Source organism: Labrus mixtus, chromosome 1 (genome assembly GCF_963584025.1).
Source record: "Labrus mixtus chromosome 1, fLabMix1.1, whole genome shotgun sequence".
Classification (NCBI taxonomy): domain Eukaryota; kingdom Metazoa; phylum Chordata; class Actinopteri; order Labriformes; family Labridae; genus Labrus; species Labrus mixtus.
In genome coordinates, this window is record NC_083612.1 from 8,801,641 (window position 1) to 8,823,942 (window position 22,302).

The 22,302-nt window shown below is 40.1% G+C and overlaps 2 protein-coding genes across 3 annotated transcripts; both read left to right on the forward strand.

Moving 5' to 3' along the window:
* Positions 1-1,255: 1,255 nt before the first annotated feature.
* Positions 1,256-8,489, forward strand: LOC132987936 (V-type proton ATPase subunit d 1). The gene is made up of 8 exons (XM_061054985.1): positions 1,256-1,459; positions 3,972-4,143; positions 4,641-4,819; positions 4,952-5,031; positions 5,291-5,368; positions 5,742-5,918; positions 6,137-6,214; positions 7,270-8,489. The coding sequence occupies exons 1-8, from the start codon at positions 1,333-1,335 to the stop codon at positions 7,429-7,431; spliced, it is 1,053 nt and encodes a 350-aa protein (XP_060910968.1). The 5' UTR covers positions 1,256-1,332; the 3' UTR covers positions 7,432-8,489.
* Positions 8,490-9,969: 1,480 nt separating this feature from the next.
* On the forward strand, positions 9,970-17,672 carry foxr1 (forkhead box R1). 2 transcript variants are annotated; one of them, XM_061055112.1, is made up of 7 exons: positions 9,970-10,263; positions 10,540-10,632; positions 11,504-11,748; positions 13,577-13,645; positions 14,228-14,355; positions 15,473-15,705; positions 17,581-17,672. In XM_061055112.1, the coding sequence occupies exons 1-7, from the start codon at positions 10,113-10,115 to the stop codon at positions 17,607-17,609; spliced, it is 948 nt and encodes a 315-aa protein (XP_060911095.1). In that variant the 5' UTR covers positions 9,970-10,112; the 3' UTR covers positions 17,610-17,672. The 2 variants fall into 2 exon arrangements, with proteins under 2 accessions (XP_060911095.1, XP_060911179.1); XM_061055196.1 differs by having other exon boundaries at positions 13,577-13,639.
* Positions 17,673-22,302: the final 4,630 nt, after the last annotated feature.

The window sequence follows — 22,302 nt, forward strand, 5'->3', positions numbered from 1 at the left end:
GTTTTGGACTCAAAAGTAGGTCACAGAGCTGTTTTCAGTGTATAGCAGCTTTCCTGAACAATGAAGCCGCTGAGAGGCTAAGGTTGGGCCTAATATATTTGTCCGACATGCTTTCAAAAGAATACTGTGATACGTAAAAATAAATTTGACTTTTTTATTAACGTAAAAAAGATAATCAACTTAACTTATAATAACGTGCATTAACTCATAATCCCAGTGAACTAGAAACAATAGCGGTCAACAAAAAATATGGCAACCCAGCTCACCCCCTCTCCTCCACTGAGAACAAAAGGTGAACAGGTGAGTTAAATCAACACATCTCCGCCCATACCCATGTGACACTTAATAAATGATATAATAATGAATAACCCAAAACACCAATATATAACAGACTACCTTAACCTTAAATAAATACCACAAAGACAATTATATTTACATTTAATCTTTCATATTTAATTTATAACCATCTACAACTCTGTTTTTGCACATTTACATTTAATCTTTCATATTTAATTTATAACCATCTACAACTCTGTTTTTGCACATTTACATTCAATCTTTCATATTTAATTTATAACCATTTACAACTCTGTTTTTGCACATTTACATTTAATCTTCCATATTTAATCTTCCTATTTAAGACTAGTAATGCTTAGTTAAATCCTGGTTGTATATATTCACATTCTTAGTTTTGATATTTTAGTACTTATTTACTTTGTAGTTAATATTATATTATGTTTAGATTTGCTAACATTGTGTTTTTTACTCATATTGTGTGTTTGGATTATGGTTTGGATAACCTGCTGCTGTAACGCCACAATTTCCCAGTTTGGGATCAATAAAGTAATTCTATTATATTCTATTATATTCTATATCAATCCATGGCTCCAACACAGTGGGTCGCCAGTTTAGGAAAAGTGTGTCATAAAGTCTATGAAGCACTTTGAGCACGTTGCTGTCACATGATTTGTACTCTATGAGGTCATAGCTCCACTATTTTCATTAAATTAATCCCCCTAGCTGAAAAATAACAGAAATGTGGGTCATGATTGGTTGGTGGTGGATCCTCAGGCTGGAGAGAGAACAACTAATCTATTACGATTTAAAAATGTTAAAAAAAGAGGATTCCACACAACTTTACAAGCAGTGTTTAAATTATCTGAAGAGGACACCGTGGTTGACGTGTTGTGAAATTGGACACAGAAGCTTATTGCACACACGCGCATGCGCAGATGACAGATCAGATGACGGTCACGTGGTTCAGGCAGTCAGCTGATGCTAACCAGCCGGACGGTTCTCCTGCTGCAGAGACGGATCTGACGGTCAGACAGGATGCCTTTCTCCGAGCTGTATTTCAACGTCGATAACGGCTACCTGGAGGGGCTGGTCAGAGGATTTAAAGCTGGCATATTGTCCCAGGCGGATTATTTAAACCTGGTTCAGTGTGAGACCCTGGAAGGTGAGTGCAAGCTAACTGCTAACTGACAGGGCTAACGCTAAGCTAACACAAGCTGTCGTTCTCAAAGCTACTGAGCTACGAGACATTTCACATATTATCAGTCACGTATATGTGTTTTCTAACCTGGATTTCTTTCTTTATCACGTAATACCTCGTTCTAAAAAATAATAAGATAGACTAAAGGTGATTTATGGTTTGATAATGGTTCATAAAGGTTGATATCTGCTCAGCTTTAAGCCTGTGATCGCTTCTTGATTAATGTTGGACTTTCTAGAGGAAGTGAAATTAAGAGATGATGTTAGAAACCAGGTTACAGTATTCACAACAAGATCAATCTATAACATTATGTTACCAGCACTTTAATTATAAAGCTGCAGTTTTATTATTCAGTTTTATTATTCAGTTTTATTATTATTCAGTTTTATTATTTTATTATTATTCAGTTTTATTATTCGGTGTTATTATTATTCAGGTTTATTATTCGGTGTTATTATGGTCATTAAAAGTGATATCTTAAGACATTTTCTTGTAACGTTTGACATCAATATAACTGATCTTTTATTGCAATAAATACTTATTTTCTGATAGTTAAACATAAATCTCTCTCTCTCTCTCTCTCTCTCTATTTCTCTCCCTCTCTCTTTCTCTCTATTTCTGTCTCTCTCTCTATTTCTCTCTCTCTTTCTCGCTCTCTCTCTCTATTTCTCTCTCTCTCTATCTTTATCTCTCTATCTATCTATCTCTCTCTCTATTTATCTCTCTCTTTCCCTCTCTCTCTCTTTCTCTCTCTCTCCCTCTCTATCTTTCTATATCTCTATCTATTTCTTTCTCTATCTCTCTATCTCTATATCTCTATCTATCTCTCTATTTCTCTCTCTCTATCTCTCTATCTATCTCTCTCCCTCTCTCTCTATCTCTATCTATCTCTCTCTATCTATCTCTCTATCTATCTCTCTGTCTATCTATCATCTATCTATCTCTATCTCTCTCTATCTCTCTCTCTCTATATATATATATATATCTCTATCTATCTCTATCTATCTATCTGTCTCTATCTCTCTGTCTTTCTATCTATCTATCTCTCTCTCTCTGTCTTTCTATCTATCTCTCTCTCTTTCTATCTGTCTCTATCTATCTATCTATCTTTCTCTCTCTCTCTCACTCTCTCTCTCTCTCTCTCTCTCTATGCTATGACATATAATGTAAACAATACCTGATACAGGTGTGCTGCACATATCATACATCTTTTTCTGATAACGTTTAAGATAAGATAGAATTTATTGTCCTCAAATAGAAATTTGTCTTGGACTCTGTCCTGCAATTACAAGAGAATTAAACATATATAAATAGAGATCATAGAAAACATGTAACAATTCTACATGTATACATAAAAAAACACCTTCCTGCAGCTGGGACATATTGACATGTTGCACATCATCCTATGACCTGTTATTCAGAATATTTATGGACATCTGCTCAAATCAATGTTTATAGCAGTTCAGCCTGGTCTTCTCCCAGGGGGTAAAAGCTGTTCAACATCAACATGAGCTAGTATTGCAAAAAATACTTATATTCTGATTGTATAGCCAATATTGGGCGATGATTTGTATCTATCTATCTATCGATCTATCATTGATGTATGTAACGATCGTAATACTTCAATACACCTACATCCTAATTTAAGGCCCAGTCTCTTTTACTTTGCTGCACAAATTTGACAAATACAGGCAGGATTCAATTAGAGGCCTCTACACATTTATTGTTTAAATAAAGTGTGCATCAAAAAGGAGAAAAAGCAGCAAGACAAACAAAATAAAGGTGTCATCTGTGCAAGAAAGACAGAATAATGCTCCTATGTGTTCAGACCATGAAGCAGGTTTGGATGCTGTCCTTCAAAGCAAGATCAAATCAGTGATTTACAATTTACAAGTCTATATCCCATATTTGCTTTGTACATTTTTTGTTTGTAAATAGTTAAAGAAGGCCTGACTCATGGACATCTATCTATCTATCTGAAGATAAAAGATAAATATAAACTCTATTGATCCCCCGTGGGGGAAATTTCTGCATTACAGCAGCTCAAGAAAACAGGGGACGGGAATATAATTATTAAAAATAAAAATAGAAGTTAAAAATCAAATCAAACATATTTTAATCAGTTAAATAAAAAAATACAATAATGGAAAATTACACAGTAACTACACTGGAAAGAGTTATTGTTATTAAAAATCTATCTATCTATCTATTCATGATTTCCTGATGCTGTGAAACATTATGTAAACTTTACTTATAGTAGTATAAACGTGTGGAATTACTGCACAGAGAGGGTTTGACATTTTTGGGGACAGCATCAACCTCCCAGGAATTAAACCTGTCCACAGGTTTAGTAGATACTAGATGTAACAGATAAACATCGGCCACTGACATCGGTTCATGCCACATTATTTGCAGATGTCTGTCAACGTTTCTAAGCTCCAGCCGTGTCTTCACCGTCCATGTTTCTCTCCTGCAGATCTGAAGCTTCACCTGCAGAGCACAGACTATGGCAGCTTCCTCGCAAACGAGGCGTCTCCCCTCACAGTGTCCGTTATCGACGACAAGCTGAAGGAGAAGATGGTGGTGGAGTTCCGCCACATGAGGAACCAGTCGTATGAGCCTCTCGCCAGCTTTATGGACTTCATCACGTAAGCAGAAAGCTTTTATGTCCAAATATGTTAAATCTTTTTGAGTGTAACACTACCTGCTAAATTTTCAAACCAGTCGATTTTGTATTTTCTCTGTCAGCGTTACGTTATCTTTTGGTACATTGGCTGTAAACATGAACTGTGTAGGGAACTGACTCAACCGTTCAAGAGATCTGACAGTCTCCAGCTGTAAATACATCCGCTGATGATTTGCAATGTTGAAGATAAAAAGCAGAATAATGCACCTTTTAAATAATGTGTTACTGTATATAAAAGGTCACATATTATACTTCTTTGCAACCCTTTAAATAAGTGTCAGAGGTCCCCAAAACATGCTTTTAAAGTGTCTTGATAAAAAGCCACTCATGATAATTTTTTTAAGTAAAAGCCAAAAGGGTTTCCATCTTGATCCCACTGTAATAGAAATAGCAAAACGATGGGATTGTCTTCTCTGCTCCATCATGACAATCTCTCCCCGCCTGCCTTGTGCCCCTCAGATACAGCTACATGATTGATAACGTCATCCTGCTGATCACGGGGACGCTCCACCAGCGGGCCATCTCCGAGCTGGTCCCAAAGTGTCACCCGCTGGGCAGCTTCGAGCAGATGGAGGCGGTCAACATCGCCCAGACTCCTGCAGAGCTCTACAACGCCATCCTGGTGGACACGCCCCTGGGTTTGTACCCTAATGTTTATAAAAACTGAACTGTAATGTCTCATTCAGGACAGCAGGTGGAGCCAAAGCTTAAGAGAGATTCAGATATTCTTTCTTTGTGTTTGATCTAAATTATTTTTCTTTTCCCCTCAGCTGCTTTCTTCCAGGACTGCATATCTGAACAGGACTTGGATGAGATGAACATTGAAATTATCCGTAACACACTTTACAAGGTAAAACATTTCATTTATGATAAAAGGAATTAGAAAGTTATTGTGGGAGTTTGAGTGATTTAAGAACAATTTTATAAAGAGAAAGTTGATTTATAAAGGCATAAAATTTAATCGTCTGATGTCTGGAAATGGTAAAAGAACTGAAAAAGCAAACCACATCTGACATTGTTGATACTGAGAATAAACTAAACACTTGATAATATTGACTGAGACATGAACAGGGTTGGTGTTGTAAATGTAGTTTTTTCCTCTTTTTCAGGCTTACCTTGAAGCTTTCTATAAGTTTTGCTCCAACCTCGGAGGAACCACAGCTGATACCATGTGCCCTATTCTGGAGGTGAGTCTCTCTTTAAAAAAATAAAAATAAAATACAAATCAGGCACACGTGCAAACAACTTCATAATCACACAGCTGGTGTTAAAACCTGATGTGTCAGGAAAGAGTTCTGCTACAAAGCATATGTGGAGTTTTACTGCTTCTCCATCATTTTTCAGCCTTTCAGTTTGTGACAGTATTGCCTGGTTTCTTAATCTGGCTTTTAGTGATTTATTAGATTTTTATATTTACTTTAGGAGGATTGAGAAGGATAAAAATGTGAGAGTTTGACCCCTGAATGTTCCTTTAAATAGGCTCAATGTCTATAGATGTGTAAGTATCTGTTCAGTCGGTATGTTGTCGTTGCTCCTCTGACCCTCGTCTCTCTGCCGCAGTTCGAGGCCGACAGGAGAGCCTTCATCATCACCATCAACTCCTTCGGCACGGAGCTGTCCAAAGAGGACCGTGCCAAGCTCTTCCCTCACTGTGGAAAGCTTTACCCAGAAGGCCTTGCTCAGCTGGCCCGGGCAGATGATTACGAGCAGGTCAAGGCCGTCGCTGATTTCTATCCTGTAAGTCCAACAGTTGATGGCTCACTGAGATCTAATCAGCCTTAAAAATATATAATTCTAGCATTTATATGATGTAATGTCTTAAGTTTGGATCCATTTGTGTGATTAGTGTCCTAACCAGATTCTTAAAGGCTTTGAAATCAGTCCTGCTGGTTTGTGTTGTTAACTCATACCGAGTTCTCTGTTTCTTTTGTCCTGATGGTGTTTTCTGTCTTCAGGAGTACAAGCTGCTTTTCGAGGGAGCCGGCAGCAACCCAGGAGACAAAACTCTGGAGGACCGTTTCTTCGAGCATGAGGTGACACACTCTTGAAAAGTCTGATGTTGTAACTGTATGACAGGTGGATCTGAGTTTTTCCAGAGGTTGCGGCTGTTAGCTGAATATTAAGATTTTCCACCTTCAGTGATTCCAGTCACATCAGAAGCTTCTAAGTTTAGATTCTGGTCTCGATTTGTTTGGACCAGAGAAGGTAGGCGGTTTTAAGGCACCCCTACATTGCTGTTTTGGACTCCCCTTGGTTTGTCAGACGGAAAACGGGCAAGCAAACTGGGTCAGATAGAACTGATGCTACTCGACCTAAAAAGCCTCTGCATGTTTCTAAAAAGCTCCACGAGCAGAAACGTGCTCAAACTAGGATCAATATCGGAGATGCTTTTGAAAAATGGAGAGAGGTTAGAACACAGAAAGGTTTACAGACCGATGCAGAGCTGGATAAACACTGAAGCTTCAGAGTCCACCACATGGCAACCTGTGTGAACATCAACTCTAGAGAGGAGGGGGTGGGGGGAGACAGGATCTCTATAATGTTTGAATCTTAACTGCAGTACCCATTTTAAACACTAGGTGTCAGAGTTACAGATTTGTTTTACAATCTGCACTTCACAGTGTTTTGTTTAGGGTTTGATTCTTTGATCCTTATTGTGTGTTGGAGACTTCTAAGGTTCATTTTGAGACTTGATTTGTTTAATCTAAAGCCTGCATGGCTCTTAGTAATGCAAGGCTCAATGACACAGCTTGAAAAAAGAAAAGCACAAGAATTCTACTGATAACATTAAATTGTTGAGAACAGTTTATTGATAAAGCATCTTTCTAGAACAAACGTCACAAAGTGCTTCACAATAAAAGATGAAAACTTGAATCAGAGAGACTGTAACAGACATGAAACACAGTCTGTAAAAAAAGTCTGTTCAGGGTCAACACTTTAAGACTGGGACATGTTACACTTCAAAAAGATAAAGCTAGTCTGAAGTGGCAGATTGAAAGTTGTTTTCTGTCGATATGGTTACTAAGTGCTGCAATTAAGGTAATGTATGTCTGCCATGGTCACTCATCAGTCCTTTCCACACTTAAAGGTGAAGCTGAACAAACTGGCCTTCCTCAACCAGTTCCACTTCAGCGTTTTCTACGCCTACGTCAAGCTGAAGGAGCAGGAGTGCAGGAACATCGTGTGGATCGCTGAGTGCATCGCCCAGCGGCACCGCGCCAAGATCGACAACTACATTCCCATCTTCTAAACCCTCCTCTTCGTCCTTGCTTCCTCTTCCCTTTGTCATTTCATTCAGTCTTAAAGAACTTTCCATCTCTGTGTTAAAGATTCTGATGGTTTGATGCTAAATTCCCCGCATTCTTCACTGGTAGGCGTTAATTAGTCTGTCCGGGACGCCCCAAGTCTTCAGTCAAACACGTTGAACGCACCATAGACTTTAAGACCGAGTGTTAGGCTCATGTTCAGAGGTAGCTGGTTCAGGTTTTAATCAGCTGACGAGGTCAACTGGACAGAGTTCATTTGACTTCCAAATACTCACCTCTGATTGTGTAAACTTTTTGACGCACCAACCTGACGCACCATGAGAAGTGTTTCCAATTTATACTCTGACCCCACGGTGAACTGGGTCAGAAGATTCTTGGGTGTGGTAAAGCTTGATTAAATTTGATGTAAACTCCCGGCACATTAAACACCAACCATGCTAGGCACTTGAAACACCTACAGATGTGCAATATGATATATGTTCTGGATTTATCTCCCACACCAAAAATCTGTGAGTTCCCCTCAAATCTTCAGAACGAAGCGGACATTTAAACATTCCTCTGCTCAGCATCGGCCTCCACCAGGTCCCCTATAATGGCTATTTATTTCTGTTTTGTGCTCCAACTGTCAGCATGTCTGGTCATTTCTGAATTTCCCCCCCCTCCCAGAAAAACAACTGAGTGAAGTGTGTGAGCCCCCCCCATCCCCCTCCCCTGATAGCTGTCTTAACTAGGTGTTGTTAGCTCTGAACAGAAGCTTCCGGTCCTCTCGTCTCTGTTCCTGTGTGAACTCTTGACTTTCTGTAAATGAACGTACTGAAATGAGGAGAATCTACCACGAGTATGTGACAGACTTGATGTTTAAAGTATACAAAGATATAGAAATATTTAAAGATGAGTATGTGATTTTCTTTTTTTTTTTTCATGCTGTAAAAATGGATTTGTTGCCGTTTTGATCTGTTTCTTTCTTACTTGTGAAATGTGTATTGTAAATGTGACGAGACGATTAAACAGACTGAACTGCACTCACGCAGGTCTGGAGACATTTAAAGACTCCTTCAAACATTTGTTTATTCATTTCACTCTTTTTTTTTTTACAGATGATAGATGAAGGACAGAAAGATTCAGTAAATTACAGTTTATTAAAGGTCACATATTATCCAAAATACACTAACCATGATTTTCTAACACTAATATGTCCCCAGTCTGTCTACAAACCCCCTAATCATAGAAGTCCATCCTCTATCTTTTGCCTGCTCCACTTTTCAGAAAATGTGCTCAAACAGGCCTTTTGGAGATTTTGGAGATGACATCACAAAGGGCAGTAACCCCTCCCCCAGGTGGGTGACACTCCCACAGCTAGGTGTTTGTTCTGCCCTCTGAGTCTGCCTTCTCACCGTAAACAATAGGACATGGAGCGAGAAAGACCGAGACACCCGAGCCCTTCCAGAGAGGGGGCGTGGTCAGACACAGCTCATTTACATATTTAAAGGTACAGACACAGAAACAGCCTGTTCTGAGCAGGGCTGAAATAGAGGAGTTTATAGGCATGATCAAATACAGGATCAGAGTGGATTTAGAACAAGAAACTTCACACACATGTTTTGAGGAGCTCTGAGACTTATTTAAACTGGTTGAAAAGAACCTTTAATGTAGTGTTTTACTCAGACATTACTACTGCTAATATCTTTCTACCATCATCAGTGAACCCTTCATTTTGCTCAAAAAGAACATACTTTTCACGTGTGCCCCTCACACCTGAATCTCCGATAAATAGTTCCTGTTTTTGGCACCATTATATAAAAAGATGGATTCAGAAAAACTTAAAAGTTATGCTTGTGACTGTTGGATGAAGTTGTCCCTTTGCAAAAGCTGGACACACACACACACACACACACACACACACACACACACACACACACACACACACACACACACACACACACACACACACACACACACACACACACACACACACACACACACACACACACACACACACATCTATGAATTTATAGTCTCATTTTAAACCCTTAAAGGTTATACCGCACTTTTCATGACAGGAGGGAAGAAGATGAAAAAGCGGGACATCAGAAATTGTGACCATGTGCATGTCTGAAGAGAAACATTCAGAAGAACCAACAACAAAGTTTGCTGGTCTTGATCTTGAGAACAAACACTTACTACTCCGACTGTTTCAGCCAGAGTTAGCTATAAGGCTAATTTACATCTGTGGTCCAGGATGATCTAAAACAACAAACATTACAATACATTAAGAGTTTATGCATCATAACCTTTTCACACTGTTGTGGAGCTGTAGCCTGAAGGGTTAACACCTAGTGTTTAAAATGGGTACTGCAGTTAAGATTCAAACATTATAGAGAACCAAACAAAGTTCTTTAAACAAGTGCTGCTCGAGATGTTTCACTCCATGACACTTCTTCCATCTTACATGCACCTTTACTTGTAAGCAGGTACAACCAGAACTTGTTTCTGGTAACCTCCTTGTTAAGAGTGATTCAGCACAGGCTGGACTCTCTTTAAGCTTGATGAGTCCAATCAGCCTGTTGAGCTCCAGCTGTTGTATGAGCAGCCTTCAGAGCTGTCAGTTAACCTGCACTTCATTCCAGAGAGCTTCTGAAAAAAAAAAACCCCAAAAAACTTTGAGATGAAACAAAGACGTAAAACACGCGCTGCCATGACGTTACAGCTGAAAACCAAAGCTCGGCTCTTTGACCTGCACTGCTCTGTGGGCCTGACCGACTGGGACATGGACAAGGAGCTGAAACTGGCAACCACCGCCGACCAGTTTTACCACGGTGACTGTTTTTCTCTTCTCTGTGGTGTTTGGCGTCAGTGTAAGATAATGGATGATCGTCATTCACTCCCATTTATTCCCAACAGCACAGGCAACCATTAAGGATTGTCCCATTTAAAACACTGATTAATAGAGACAATAAAACGTGTGAATGAGTTTAATTCAATGTCTCATATTGAGGTCAAGGACTCTGAATGTAAGATGAACTGATTTTAAAGTGCAAATGTACAAGCTTGTTATTGTGCACTGATATGATATGTTGCTTTATACCTAACAGATGACAAACTGAACGATCAATACGTGGTCCAGAGGCCTTCTGCGAGAGCCTTGAGAAGGAAAGATGAATTCATTTGGTATGATAAAACATCAGGTGAGCAGAGAGGACAGATTGAAATGACAATGAAGGTGAGACGTTCTTAAACAGAACCTGCCGTCCCTCTCTGAACAGAAATCAAGTCTGTCCTGTGTAAATGTGTCTCTGAGTCTTGACTGTCTACAATGAGGGAGAAGCTCGAGTCCCACCAGCTGGAGTGTTGTTGGAGTTTACATGGACGGGACGGCCTTGTCTATGAAGCTGTTTTAGTCCAGGACTAGAGAAAAGAAGAAGAACATACTCACTGATTATTTGGATGTCATGTGTCTTTAGATCACGGTCATTCTGTGTCAATGTATGTGCAATATGAAGCTACAAGCTAGCTAAAGTGTGCTAACATTAGCATGCTAACACAACAATGCAGGACACCGGTGATTGCAGCGCAAGCAAAGGACAATTTTGTCCGCTGCTTGTCCTTAATGTTGCTTATGGTGTGTTCTAATTGATAACTCCTTTGATTAAACGTGAGTGGAGAGGGGTTGGAAGTGTGTCTCTGGAGGAGAGCGGAGGCTTCAGTATGGAGGGGGTGTGGCCAAACAGTAGTTTGTTTTGGTTTCATGCTGGTGCTCAAGGGCGACATCACAAAAAAAATATGTAAAGCTGCGCATTTAACCCCTTAATGTCTAAATATATACAAAAGAGCTGATTACTTTAAAAGAAAACCATAGTTTTGCTTAAATGACAGTTATGTGTAAAACAGCAACAGTGTGGGTGTCTGCTGCTCTGCACACATACAGATAAACTCCCGTGTGTCGATTATGTTTTGTATCCACCCAGTGTTCGCTGGCACCTTAAATGTTGGGGGTCGCGAAATGAAAAGTTTGGTAACCCCCTGCTCTAAGTCGGCCATGATCTTTGTGTCCATCAGACACCTTTGTGAAGCCGAACCTGTGGCTGTTAGTGAATCCAAATATCGCCTGCCCCATCCGCTACGGAGCAAATAAAGCAGACCTGCAGCCGCTGTGTGGACCTGCAGAGGAAGTCCAAAAGACTGCACCAGAGCCAGCAGAGACCAAACATCAGCTTGCTAAAGAGCGTCACATCTTCAGCTGCCGTGATTCTCCTCTGCAGCAGGATCTGCTTCAGTCTGTGTCCTCCTCCACTGATTACAAGGTGCAGTAATCACCACACACCGATAATCACTCTTCTGTTGTACAGTAGGAATACTGTGTGTTAGGTGGCCTTCTTTGGTGTCAATTCTCAGCACATGAATATTTTAAAGGTGCTCAGTGAAGTTTTTTTCCCAACCTCTAGCAAAGTTAAGAGCTGTTTTTTTTTAATTGAGTCTATATTTAGTTTCTCTTGTGCACACACATGCAGGTGATTCGATGCTCGGTTCTATAATGTTTTCACTTCTTCTGTTTTAAATGTGCTGGTAACATAAGAAATGCAGCGATGCATCATGGGAGTTAGGAGGGAAAAAGATAAATGATCCTCATGTTAGATTTAAAGGAGCAAAATGAAAGATATTTACTGAATTGAATCATAAAATGCCCTTACTCTATTCTTAGACATTAAGGAAATGTCATTCATTTCAAATGCAAACTACCCCAACAAACGCAAAGGCTGAAGCGCGCTGCAAATAGGCAAAACAACTGCATAAGCATCAAACGCGCTTTCAGCCTTTGCATTTGTTGTGGTAGTTTGCATTTGCTTTTGAATGTGCAGCATTTCTATATATGCTGCGCGTTTTTCTATATGTATGTCGTTTCATCAGTTGCTGAGCGTTTGACCCCTACTGGCCACCGTATTTAAGACTTAAAAACAGCTTGCAAAGCATCTTAATGTGACAATCAGTTTATTCAAACAGTTAAAAGATGATCTGTGACATAAGAAGGATATCTGATCACATGCTTTTGTATGAACACCTGGTTTTAATAAGTCTGTTTGTTTAGATGTTGACCTCTTTATAAACAAGTCTTCACATGGGAATTAGGAAGGCAAAGTCTGCAGACTATGCTCCCAAGGTAAAGGTGGAGAATGATACCAGGGCCTTTTGTTATTTCTCTGGGAGATTGAGACGTCAGAGAGAAGCTGACAGAGGCAGATTTTTCTCTTTTTTTAATGTGGTAAGAATGTAAACGGGAAAAAAAACAAAGTGAAAGACGTCTCGCACACTGCAGGGCTCCAATACACCAGCGCTTCATCAGGCTAAGGTCACATTGCACAGAGCCCGCTTAGATACACATGAAGGCAGCCACGTGAGTAATCACATGGTCACAGATGTTGCAGAAAAATGTGTACCTGCAAATGAAGACAGGATATCATGTTGGTGAATATTACATCGTGAAAACGCCTTAATCCCATAGAAACACACATGAATATACAAACCCTATTTACACATATGTACAAAGAGGAAACACGCTCACATAGTCTAACTACCTAAAGAGGCGCCTCTATATGTCTAATATATGCTGTACTATAAACCATCAGAGATACCAAGGTGAAGAATCTAAACTGGCCTTTTACCCTAGATCAAACTACTCGAACCTGGTCTAGGAATATTCTTGTTGCAATACCCAATAAGGGCATTAACACCAGTTTCAAATGTAGTGTTACACCTGGTTTAAAAAAAGAAGCTGTTCATCATGCAATGGATGAATTATAATTCAAATGCGAAGATTCAGATTCTTTATATGAATTGCAGCAGGAAGACAAAGATGACAAACACAAGGACAACATCAACAGTCAAATCCAAATAAAAACCGAGTTACAATCAGGACCAACACAAAATGAAACAATATAAAACATCACAGGAAAATCAGTCAAGAAATCAGAAAATGTTTCTAAGATATGTAAAAATCTGGATGTGTACAAGAAGAGCAACCAGAGGGCTTATTGTTGTTAAAAAAAGTTACACCTGAGACAGAATCCACCTTTAAAATAAATACCATTTACCATAATGCAGTTCTTAATGTGATGTCATCGCCTTTTCTTTTAGATAAAAAAGGAAGACGTCTCCTGTCGACCAATCAAAAACAGACGTAAAGGAAGGAGCACAAAGGTCAGGGTGAGAACAGATCCATGTTTCTTTAATGGGGAGAATTAAAGTCTCTAATGATTTTTTTAAAAGTCTTTATAACTTTATACTTTGTCTATTAACATTATGAGTGATGTTGTTTTACAAATCCATACAGATGGAGCTGTTTTACTCATTTCTCAGGATGTTTTCATTCCTATATATTTTCTCTGATTGGAAGTCGATACATTTCAGTCATAGTCACTTATTTCTGTGCACCAATGAGCATACGATATCATTTTGTTAAAGTTGTGTGATTTATTTTTAGAACTGTTGATTAAATCTGATCAAACCTCTCCTACGAAGACCTGATGATGTAACTTAACTTTTTTTACCCAACTAAAATTCTGTCCAGATTTTGACCAGTATTGCTTCTCTTAGTTATTGAAAATAGGTTATAAATGAGTTTTTTTTTGTATCAAGTGTTGGGGGCTTTATGTATCCTTTTTAAAAATCAATATCTGTAACTTTAAGATAATCCAGTTTGTGTGCTCTGGATTTATTCAAACATTCATGCACAAGCAGCATACATTTAATATTTAAGAGCTGAAGAAGTGTCTTGCCTTCTTTCAGGACATTAAAAACCTGAAGCCAGGATGCTGGCCTCGTCCACCAGTGAACTACTGCATCCTCATCGCGCTGGCGCTGAAGAGCAGCCACACCGGGAGCCTCAAAGTCCAGCAGATTTACAACTTCACCAGGTCAGAGTCTGAGAGAGGAGGACCGCAGATTAACTTAGACTGAATGAGACTGATTAACCAATGGACCAATGGTTAGTTTTTCACATGATGGGCTTTCAGATAAAGGAAAGCTTTGATATTGATGTATAAACAAGAAAAGTAAAATTTTCAACGATTATTTGCTGATAAACGTCTCACTTTTTTTAGACTGTTGGAAGCACAAAAATCATTGTCCGATAGCATTTGGTTCGATTAGCGATGCAAAGCTTGATTACTTCATTGGGTTCAGGAATAAAGTTCATGGAGTACCAAAGTAAGTGCTAGCTTGGTAGCTTAAGTATCAGAACCATAAATACTTTAGCAATCCCAAATATGGTCCCCACAGTTGCTCTCATACACAGTATGGAAGTAGGAAATGTATGAAATAAAAAATAATCAATAAGTACCAAGTGCAGAGAAGTAATGAGCTATGTACAAAGCACAGAGAATTGAAGGTATGAACAATATATCCATAACATGCAGTGTTGCACAGTGTAGATATTGCATTTGAGTGTTGCACATAAGGCTCAGTGAAATTAATTCTGTGACTGAACAAAGTTTTGACTGGTTTACAGACAGATTACACAGTTGAAACAACAAATTACACAATGGAGAAGTTTCCAGTGAAGTGTAAAAATAAGTCCAGGTCCAGCCGAAGTGTCTGACCCTCAAAGAGAGGACTTATGGAGTTTGATGGCCACAGGCAGGAATTACTTCCTGTGGTGTTCTGAGGTGCATTGTGGGGGAATCAGTCTTGCTGTGAATGTGCTCCTGTGTATTGCCAGCACATCAAGAAGTGGGTGTGAGACACTATCTAAGATGTCACTCAACTTAGACAGCATCCTCCTCTCTGTTACTGCCATCAGAGAATCCGACTCCAACCAAGTACAAGTATCGTAAATAATTTGGCAAAAGGTCAACAATTACACCCAAACATTGCACCCTTACTTCTCTGACTGCCATCTTTGCCCTTATTACTTGAACGAGTTTGCCCACTGACCAGACTATTCTTTTCATTATTTATATTTGAAATGAGACTGGCGCTGGTTTGAGTATCATTCGAGCATGTTTCTCATATTCCTTTCCTGTCCCATCGCAGAGAGCACTTCCCCTTCTTTCAGACCGCTCCTGATGGCTGGAAGAACACCATCAGACACAACCTCTGCTTCAACAACAGCTTTAAAAAAACCTGCAACCAGCTGTGCAGAGATGGAAAGAGGAAGTCGTGTTTCTGGCACCTGACTCTGGATGGTCACCGGCGGCTGAGGGACGAGATCCGAACGTTGACCGGTGAATCGTTCAAACAGCTGGAGATGAGCATGTCCCGCCCGGGTGAGACTAAATCGTACTTGGCTTGATGAACATCTGAAAGTATTAATGCTTACGCTGAGATCTTCTTTATTTATCGACTGACCACAAGAACTTCTTCTCTTACAGCTACTGTAACTTTACATCTTGTAAACTTTGTCAACATTGTTTTTCTTAAGGAAACAAATTTCCCTTCTGAGGCTTGTAGCCATCAGACAATGGAAATTAGATTTTTTTTACCATTGTTTAAGTTGTACCGTTAAATCAAATGGATCAGCTCTTCAAACTGCAGGATGTTGATCTGGATCGAACATTTTAGTTGCAATGCTTGATATCGGTGGTTCTCAACTTGTCTAGCCTCAGGAGTTCTAAGGGAGAAATAGCGACCCAAATTTCTGATATGTTTCAACCGGTCAGATTTATCATGTGAAGTTCTGCAGTTTGGACCTCGGATGGTACCAGAGGCGCTGCTTGTCAACAGGAAAGGCAGGAAGCTGCTTGGGGCATATTGTTCTCACCTGGCTGCGTAACAAATTTCCCCTCGTGGACGATAGAGAACAAACCTTATGACTTATTTTTGTAGGCCAACCTGGAAGTAGCATCGCCATGGGGTCCAACGAGAATTCTCCTATGGGATTTTTGCATTGGATTTTGGATCATTGCAGAAAATAAGCTCTGTGGCGAACGCACGTTTCTGAAGCGAAGGCGTTTTGTTCAGCAGGATAGTCTTCTCAGATGAACACCATTTTTATGATGTTTGGAAGCGTTAATGCGGCCGACAGAAGTAAAAAGCTAAAGTTATGCTACAAGCTAACTACACCACGGTCGGATGATTGTGACGTCACTAGCGTTATGCTTTCAAGTCACCTTAAGATGGACACCACCAGGCAAAAGAAAACCTGGGAGGCCAAAAACCACCTGGTGCAGAACTGTGACACAAGATAAGGAACAGATGAACCTGTCATGGGGAGAGGCCCAACATGCTGCCAGGGACCGAATGCAATGGAGAGTGCTCATTGAAGCCTTACATCCCATAGGGGACGAAGAGGAGTAAGTAAGTAAGTAGCGTTATGCTTCAGACAATCTCCGATAAACTAATCCGCCTACCTTAGTAAATTGTTTATTAACCAAATATTGGCCTTAACCTAAAGATTAAACCTACATGAGACATCTCCGACTAGTGAGAGAGTTCCCGGCGTTTGTGTCCGGCGTGATGACGTTTAATGTCCCCGACAACCACTGTAGTCACATTTAGCCACTTGTTAGCAACCGCCTTTTTAAAGACGCGTAAAAACTTAAAAATTCACAAGTGGAGGTATTACCTAATGTAGTTTATGTGGTCTAACAAAACACCAACATCTCTTAAGCTTGTGTTAACCACAGACCTTATTTCAGGCGTCTCACCACAAACCCATTCAAAATCCCCGTTGACTTTTAGACGTTAGACCCCATGGCGCTCAAATGCTAACTTACTTCCGGGTTTTAGGACTCATTCCTGTGGCGCTCTATGAAGTTGAAAGTTGAAATTGAAGTTGGGGCCCCAAAGCAGCTACTGAAAATGTGCAAATTTTGCAAAGACGGTAGGAAAACTCCCTAAGGGGGCCCCATCTGACAGCACTCACTCTTGTTGACCCTCTGAACACTGTTTGGAGGGTGTCAGGCTGGAGGGCCCCCCCCAATTGGTTTTTGCCTAGGGCCCAAACAGACTCTAGATTCGCCGTTGGATGAGACAAAACACGGGACAGAAATAAGAGAAGTAACAAAACAAACATGTTGAAAAAGTGATTCACAGACATTGTCCTGACCCTCCAGTTGAGAACCACTGCTTTATTAAGTTTCTATGTTGAACATGACAGCCACATAATGTTTCTACCAATGACTGTTTTCTTCTTGTTCCAGATGTTATCCGGAGTATATTTGCAATGTGATTGAAGCGGTAAAAAGGTATCACAGATGAAATCATGCATAATAAAAGGTAATATGCAAAACGATTTATTCTGTTATGCTGAGTATTATTTATAGTACATTTGTATTTTTATTACTAAATTAAATATATATCACAAGTTAAATTAAAATATTCACATGCAGACACGTGATTGGTCAATACATCGCAAACTACAAATGTAGTAGAAACACAAATACTAATCATGCTAATGATCGAGACCCCAAAGAGATTACTTCCTTCCTAATGCTTCACTAGAGGGCGCTGTCATTTCAACGTAACTTTATTTTACAAAAGTTTAATGGAAAGTGTGTTGACCATCGTCTGTACTAAATAAGAACAAACCAGAGAAGGTTGTAGGCTGCGAGATAACTGGGAATCAAATGTTGAGGATTTCTTACCTGACAGACCAGTACACCCTGAATTTAGCCAACAAGATTACAGCAGACCCTCTGCACCCCCTTTGGTCTGAGTATGAACTCTTGACTTCGGGCGTTGGTGCAAAATGACCAGGATGAGGACTAAAAGAGGCGTCCCATCCCATTAGCTGCTAAATAAGCTCTGATGATGATACAGTATGAACTCGGCACTCAGCACTTGATCGAACTTTCTACTGAAATCCCTCACTTAACCATGTGATGCTTTAATTATGTTTTTATATCAATCAATCATTGTTTGTATAGACGCTTTACAAAATAGCATATGGGATAATATGCAGGAAGGATTTCTCCTCATGGTTGTCCTAACTTCCTTGCCGCTGAGGTGGAGGTCTGAGCAGGTCGTGCATGAACGAGGACAGCGCTGGTTGTGGGACAACACGGTCCAATGGTATTGGCTGGGCATCAGGGACGTCAGCTGGTAGCAGCGCCAGGTCACCTCGCTGAAGGTTGGGGGAGCTTGTATGGCTTTGTTTTAATGTGCTGAACTGTATATGTTTGTTTGTTTTGTGTTTATATGCCAAGTTTTCATTCATTCATAAGTCTATATTCTATGAAGCGACTGACTCTGCCTTGAAGTTCAGAGTATGAAGAACACAGATGGACCTGTTGATTTCAAACACTTCCAGTCTTTCCTGACTTGACTCTGAATAGTAATGTGCATAGGTAAATCTGTTTCATTTGCCAACATTCAAATGGTGGTTGGTGAAAGCCTGACAGGGAGCTGGTGTTGATTTAAGCTTGCCTACCAGTCAAATGAATGTTCTGATACCTCCTGTCGTAGGACCTGATGTTGAAGGTTTATAAAGCAGCATTGGCTGTTTGTCAGGGAATAGTTCGCAGCAGCAGAGACTCGAGGACGACTCATCTCGACAGGTGAGGACTCAGAACAAACACATTAACACCCAAGCTACCGCCCTGACCTGACATGACGAGCAGTGTTAAGAAGTAGGGAATTATAATTCATCCACAAGTTGGACGACTTTATGCATTTGCTTTCTGGTTGAGCAAATTCTTCCCTAAATCTAGAATTTGACACGAGTACTATTTAACAAGTAGATATTGAAGTACTTAAGTGGTTATTTGTGGTTTTGACTAAGGTTACTACTGATGTCACAAACACTTGGCAGCGATGGGATTCAAACGCACAGCCGGGGAAAATAAATGTTTGGTGGTAAAACATTTTCTGAGGGAGACGCCAGTGAAGACAAAGACATTTTTAAATAAACTTGTACGTGTTTTTATTTTTAAACATTTAATACGCTTTTATATTTCTTTGTACTTCTGAGGTGTTCATGCTTGTGTTTGTGTGTGTGTGGGGGGGTTCCTGCCTTTTCATCCTTTGCTAATCACATTGCTGAATTGGGCTATGCAAGCGAATGAGTAGAGGGGAAAAATATCGATTTATGTAGAAATCGAGATTCTTATCTTGGGATTTTAAATAAATTGATAACCTCCAATCGATTTTTTTGGGGTTGGGACTAGAGAAAAGAAGAATAACATACTCACTGCTTATTTGGATGTCATGTAAGTGTCTGTAGATCACAGTGTTAATTTATGTGCAATGTGAAGCTACGAGTAAAGTGTGCTAACATTAGCATGCTAACACAACAATGCAGGGCACAGGTGATTGCAGCTCGAGCAAAGGAGAATTTTGTCTTAATGGAGCTTAATTATGGTGCGTTCTAATTGATAATTCCTTTGTGTGAACTCGAGTGGAGAGGGGTTGGAGGCGTGTCTCTGGAGGAGAGCGGAGGCTTCAGAATAGCGGAGGTGCAGCTAAACAGCGGTTTGTTTTTGTTTCATGCTGGAGCTCAAGAGCGACATCTACTGGATCAAAAAGTCACACATTCTTCCTTTGACCGAATTTCTCTTGTGATCAAGCATGTAACTTATTTGACTTTATTCCGTTAATAACATCAGCTGCCAATTAAATCTTTTCTTTCAAAAAAATAGTTTAAGCTTCTTTTTCTCAGAAGACTCATTAACTAAACTAAATCCCTCCCTCGGGGTGTTGTGCAGCACTTCATCTTCTTCCAGTGTTATGTAATGGATATTTAGTTAAGCTCACTAAACCCTATAGCCAAGTGTTTTCCCCTCAACTGTTGATCATGCTGGCTGATCTAGTTTGTAGTTGAATGATGTCAATTACTCTTTTTGTAAGGATGTTTACAAGAATTCTGGACATTCGATTTAGGTTAAAGAAAAAAAGATCACAAATATGCTTGAACATATTTAAACCATGACATTTTTATTCTCATAAAATCAACCCAACATGCTTCATCGTGACGCCTTTTCTCTTCAACAGAACTTTGATGACGATGAAGAGCAGCCTCTCAGCAGTCTTCCTCCTCCTCTTCAGCAGCTCTGTGTCTGGACTGGGATCAGTGGTGTGGAGTGATTACAGCTACCATGAACTTTACTACAACTGGACAGAAGCTCAAAGCTACTGCAGGAGGTGGAGTTCACTTTTTATTCACACACAATCACATCAATAGCTTTTAGGAGTCGAGAGTCTGTTGTTGTAGAGAATATTGGCTTGATGTTTCACAAATTATATCAATAACATTGTGAAATAAAATGTGAACAGACAGAACCAAGAGAAGACTCTACCTCACAAAGAAATACAGTATATGAACCAGGAGAATCTCAGAGTCTGCATGAGCAGCGCCTCTGTTTGGAAAATGCAACATTCACTCTGTATTGCAAACAAACTGGGAATCAAGATGTCCATCTCCTGTGCTGTGTCCCAAACCACATACTGTACTAATGTATTGCCTACTACATACTCAGAGATAGACATATCGATACAAGTCACAGAAAAGTGCTGCACTGACGACCAAAAACGAAAAAAAAAAAAACCTGCCGCTGGTCGCCATGACTACATTCCTCCCTTTTCTCTGGTGATTATATTGTAGTCACACACACAACTTCTGACTTTAAATTCAAAATATCAAACATGTTTGAAATAAATCGGGGCTAAGCAGATCGGGGCCATTCAAATTGGATCTTTGTACCACTCACACTAAGATTATCTGAGCAGATAATCGGTTCCGAGCAGCCTTGAGTCGGGAGCGACCCTGCGATTGACGGGAAGGAAGAATCTGAGCTCAACCCGATTATCCTGCAGTGTGAGCCAGGCTTTAGGTTGTTTACACTTGCACAAAACGCCTGGAAAAACTCCTGAAGTTTTTCAGGGTGCGCTACATGTGGGAATGCAAACAGCCACATTTTATAACTCTGACTTTGTCCGTCTCTTTAGTTTCTCCTGTTTTACATATTAATCCGAGGGAAATTCTGGTTCACACTCTGTCATTGAGAGACGTGCTTCTATCACACAAAAGCCCGGAATACACACATGCACACATGCACAAACAGAACATGTGGATGTGCATAAGTGGAGAAACGTCAGAGTGGGGCTGCTACACAGGGAGTGGCAGTGCCCGAGACCTCTCCAGCTACCGGACCAACTTCCATATTTTGGTCCGCACCTGGACTTGAGCCGGCGACTGTCCGGTTCCCAATCCAAGTCCCTACACACTGAGCTACTGCTGCCCTCTACTTCTACTGTCAGCCCCCCTTTACTATTTTTTTTCTGCAGAAAGTTCGAGTGAGTTGTTGCCAGAACGCAGCAGGATAAGATCAGGAGAATTCACCTCAAGGGAATGGAAAGGGGGCGGTGACATTAAGTCCATGCGATCGATGCACGACCATAGACTAATGGCATCTCTGAAGTCTTATCTTGTGTTATTGATTAAAAAGTGCGGGGTAGCATGCATAACATACACAGGAATATTCTTTTATTTTTATCAAACCAATTTCTCTTTTTGTCCCAACAGTCACCACATTGACCTGGCCTTCTACAGCAGTCAGTCGGATTGGAGCAGGACATACTTTTTAAATTATCATTCTGCGTGGGTCGGCCTGCACAAAGTTGATGTTTGGACCTGGACTACTAATGAAATCCACAACACCTCAAAACTTGGACCTTACAGCACTGAAGGAACTTGTGCTACGTATTCCTTCAGATACAAAAGGTAAGATGGCAATGTTCTTACAGTGTTCAGGACTTAGAGAAGACTAATTCTGATTCCTGCAGAAAACAATTCTCAGCATTCGGTGGTCATTTATATTTTCCTTTTAAGTAGCCAATGGACCCCATTTGTAGCAGCTAAATTGAACGCTTTTAATCATTGATTGCGAAGTTACTAAACCTCTGAATTTTTTAAAGGTGCACGATGT

Excerpts from the sequence above, each read along its gene's own strand:
- LOC132987936 (XM_061054985.1), top strand. The coding sequence starts at position 1,333 with ATGCCTTTCTCCGAGCTGTATTTCAACGTCGATAACGGCTACCTGGAG. Across the intron at positions 1,460-3,971 it reads TCAGTGTGAGACCCTGGAAG|ATCTGAAGCTTCACCTGCAG; the intron begins GTGAGTGCAAGC and ends TCTCTCCTGCAG. Across the intron at positions 6,215-7,269 it reads ACCGTTTCTTCGAGCATGAG|GTGAAGCTGAACAAACTGGC; the intron begins GTGACACACTCT and ends CCACACTTAAAG.
- foxr1 (XM_061055112.1), top strand. The coding sequence starts at position 10,113 with ATGAAACAAAGACGTAAAACACGCGCTGCCATGACGTTACAGCTGAAA. Across the intron at positions 10,633-11,503 it reads TTGGTATGATAAAACATCAG|ACACCTTTGTGAAGCCGAAC; the intron begins GTGAGCAGAGAG and ends TGTGTCCATCAG. Across the intron at positions 14,356-15,472 it reads CAGATTTACAACTTCACCAG|AGAGCACTTCCCCTTCTTTC; the intron begins GTCAGAGTCTGA and ends GTCCCATCGCAG.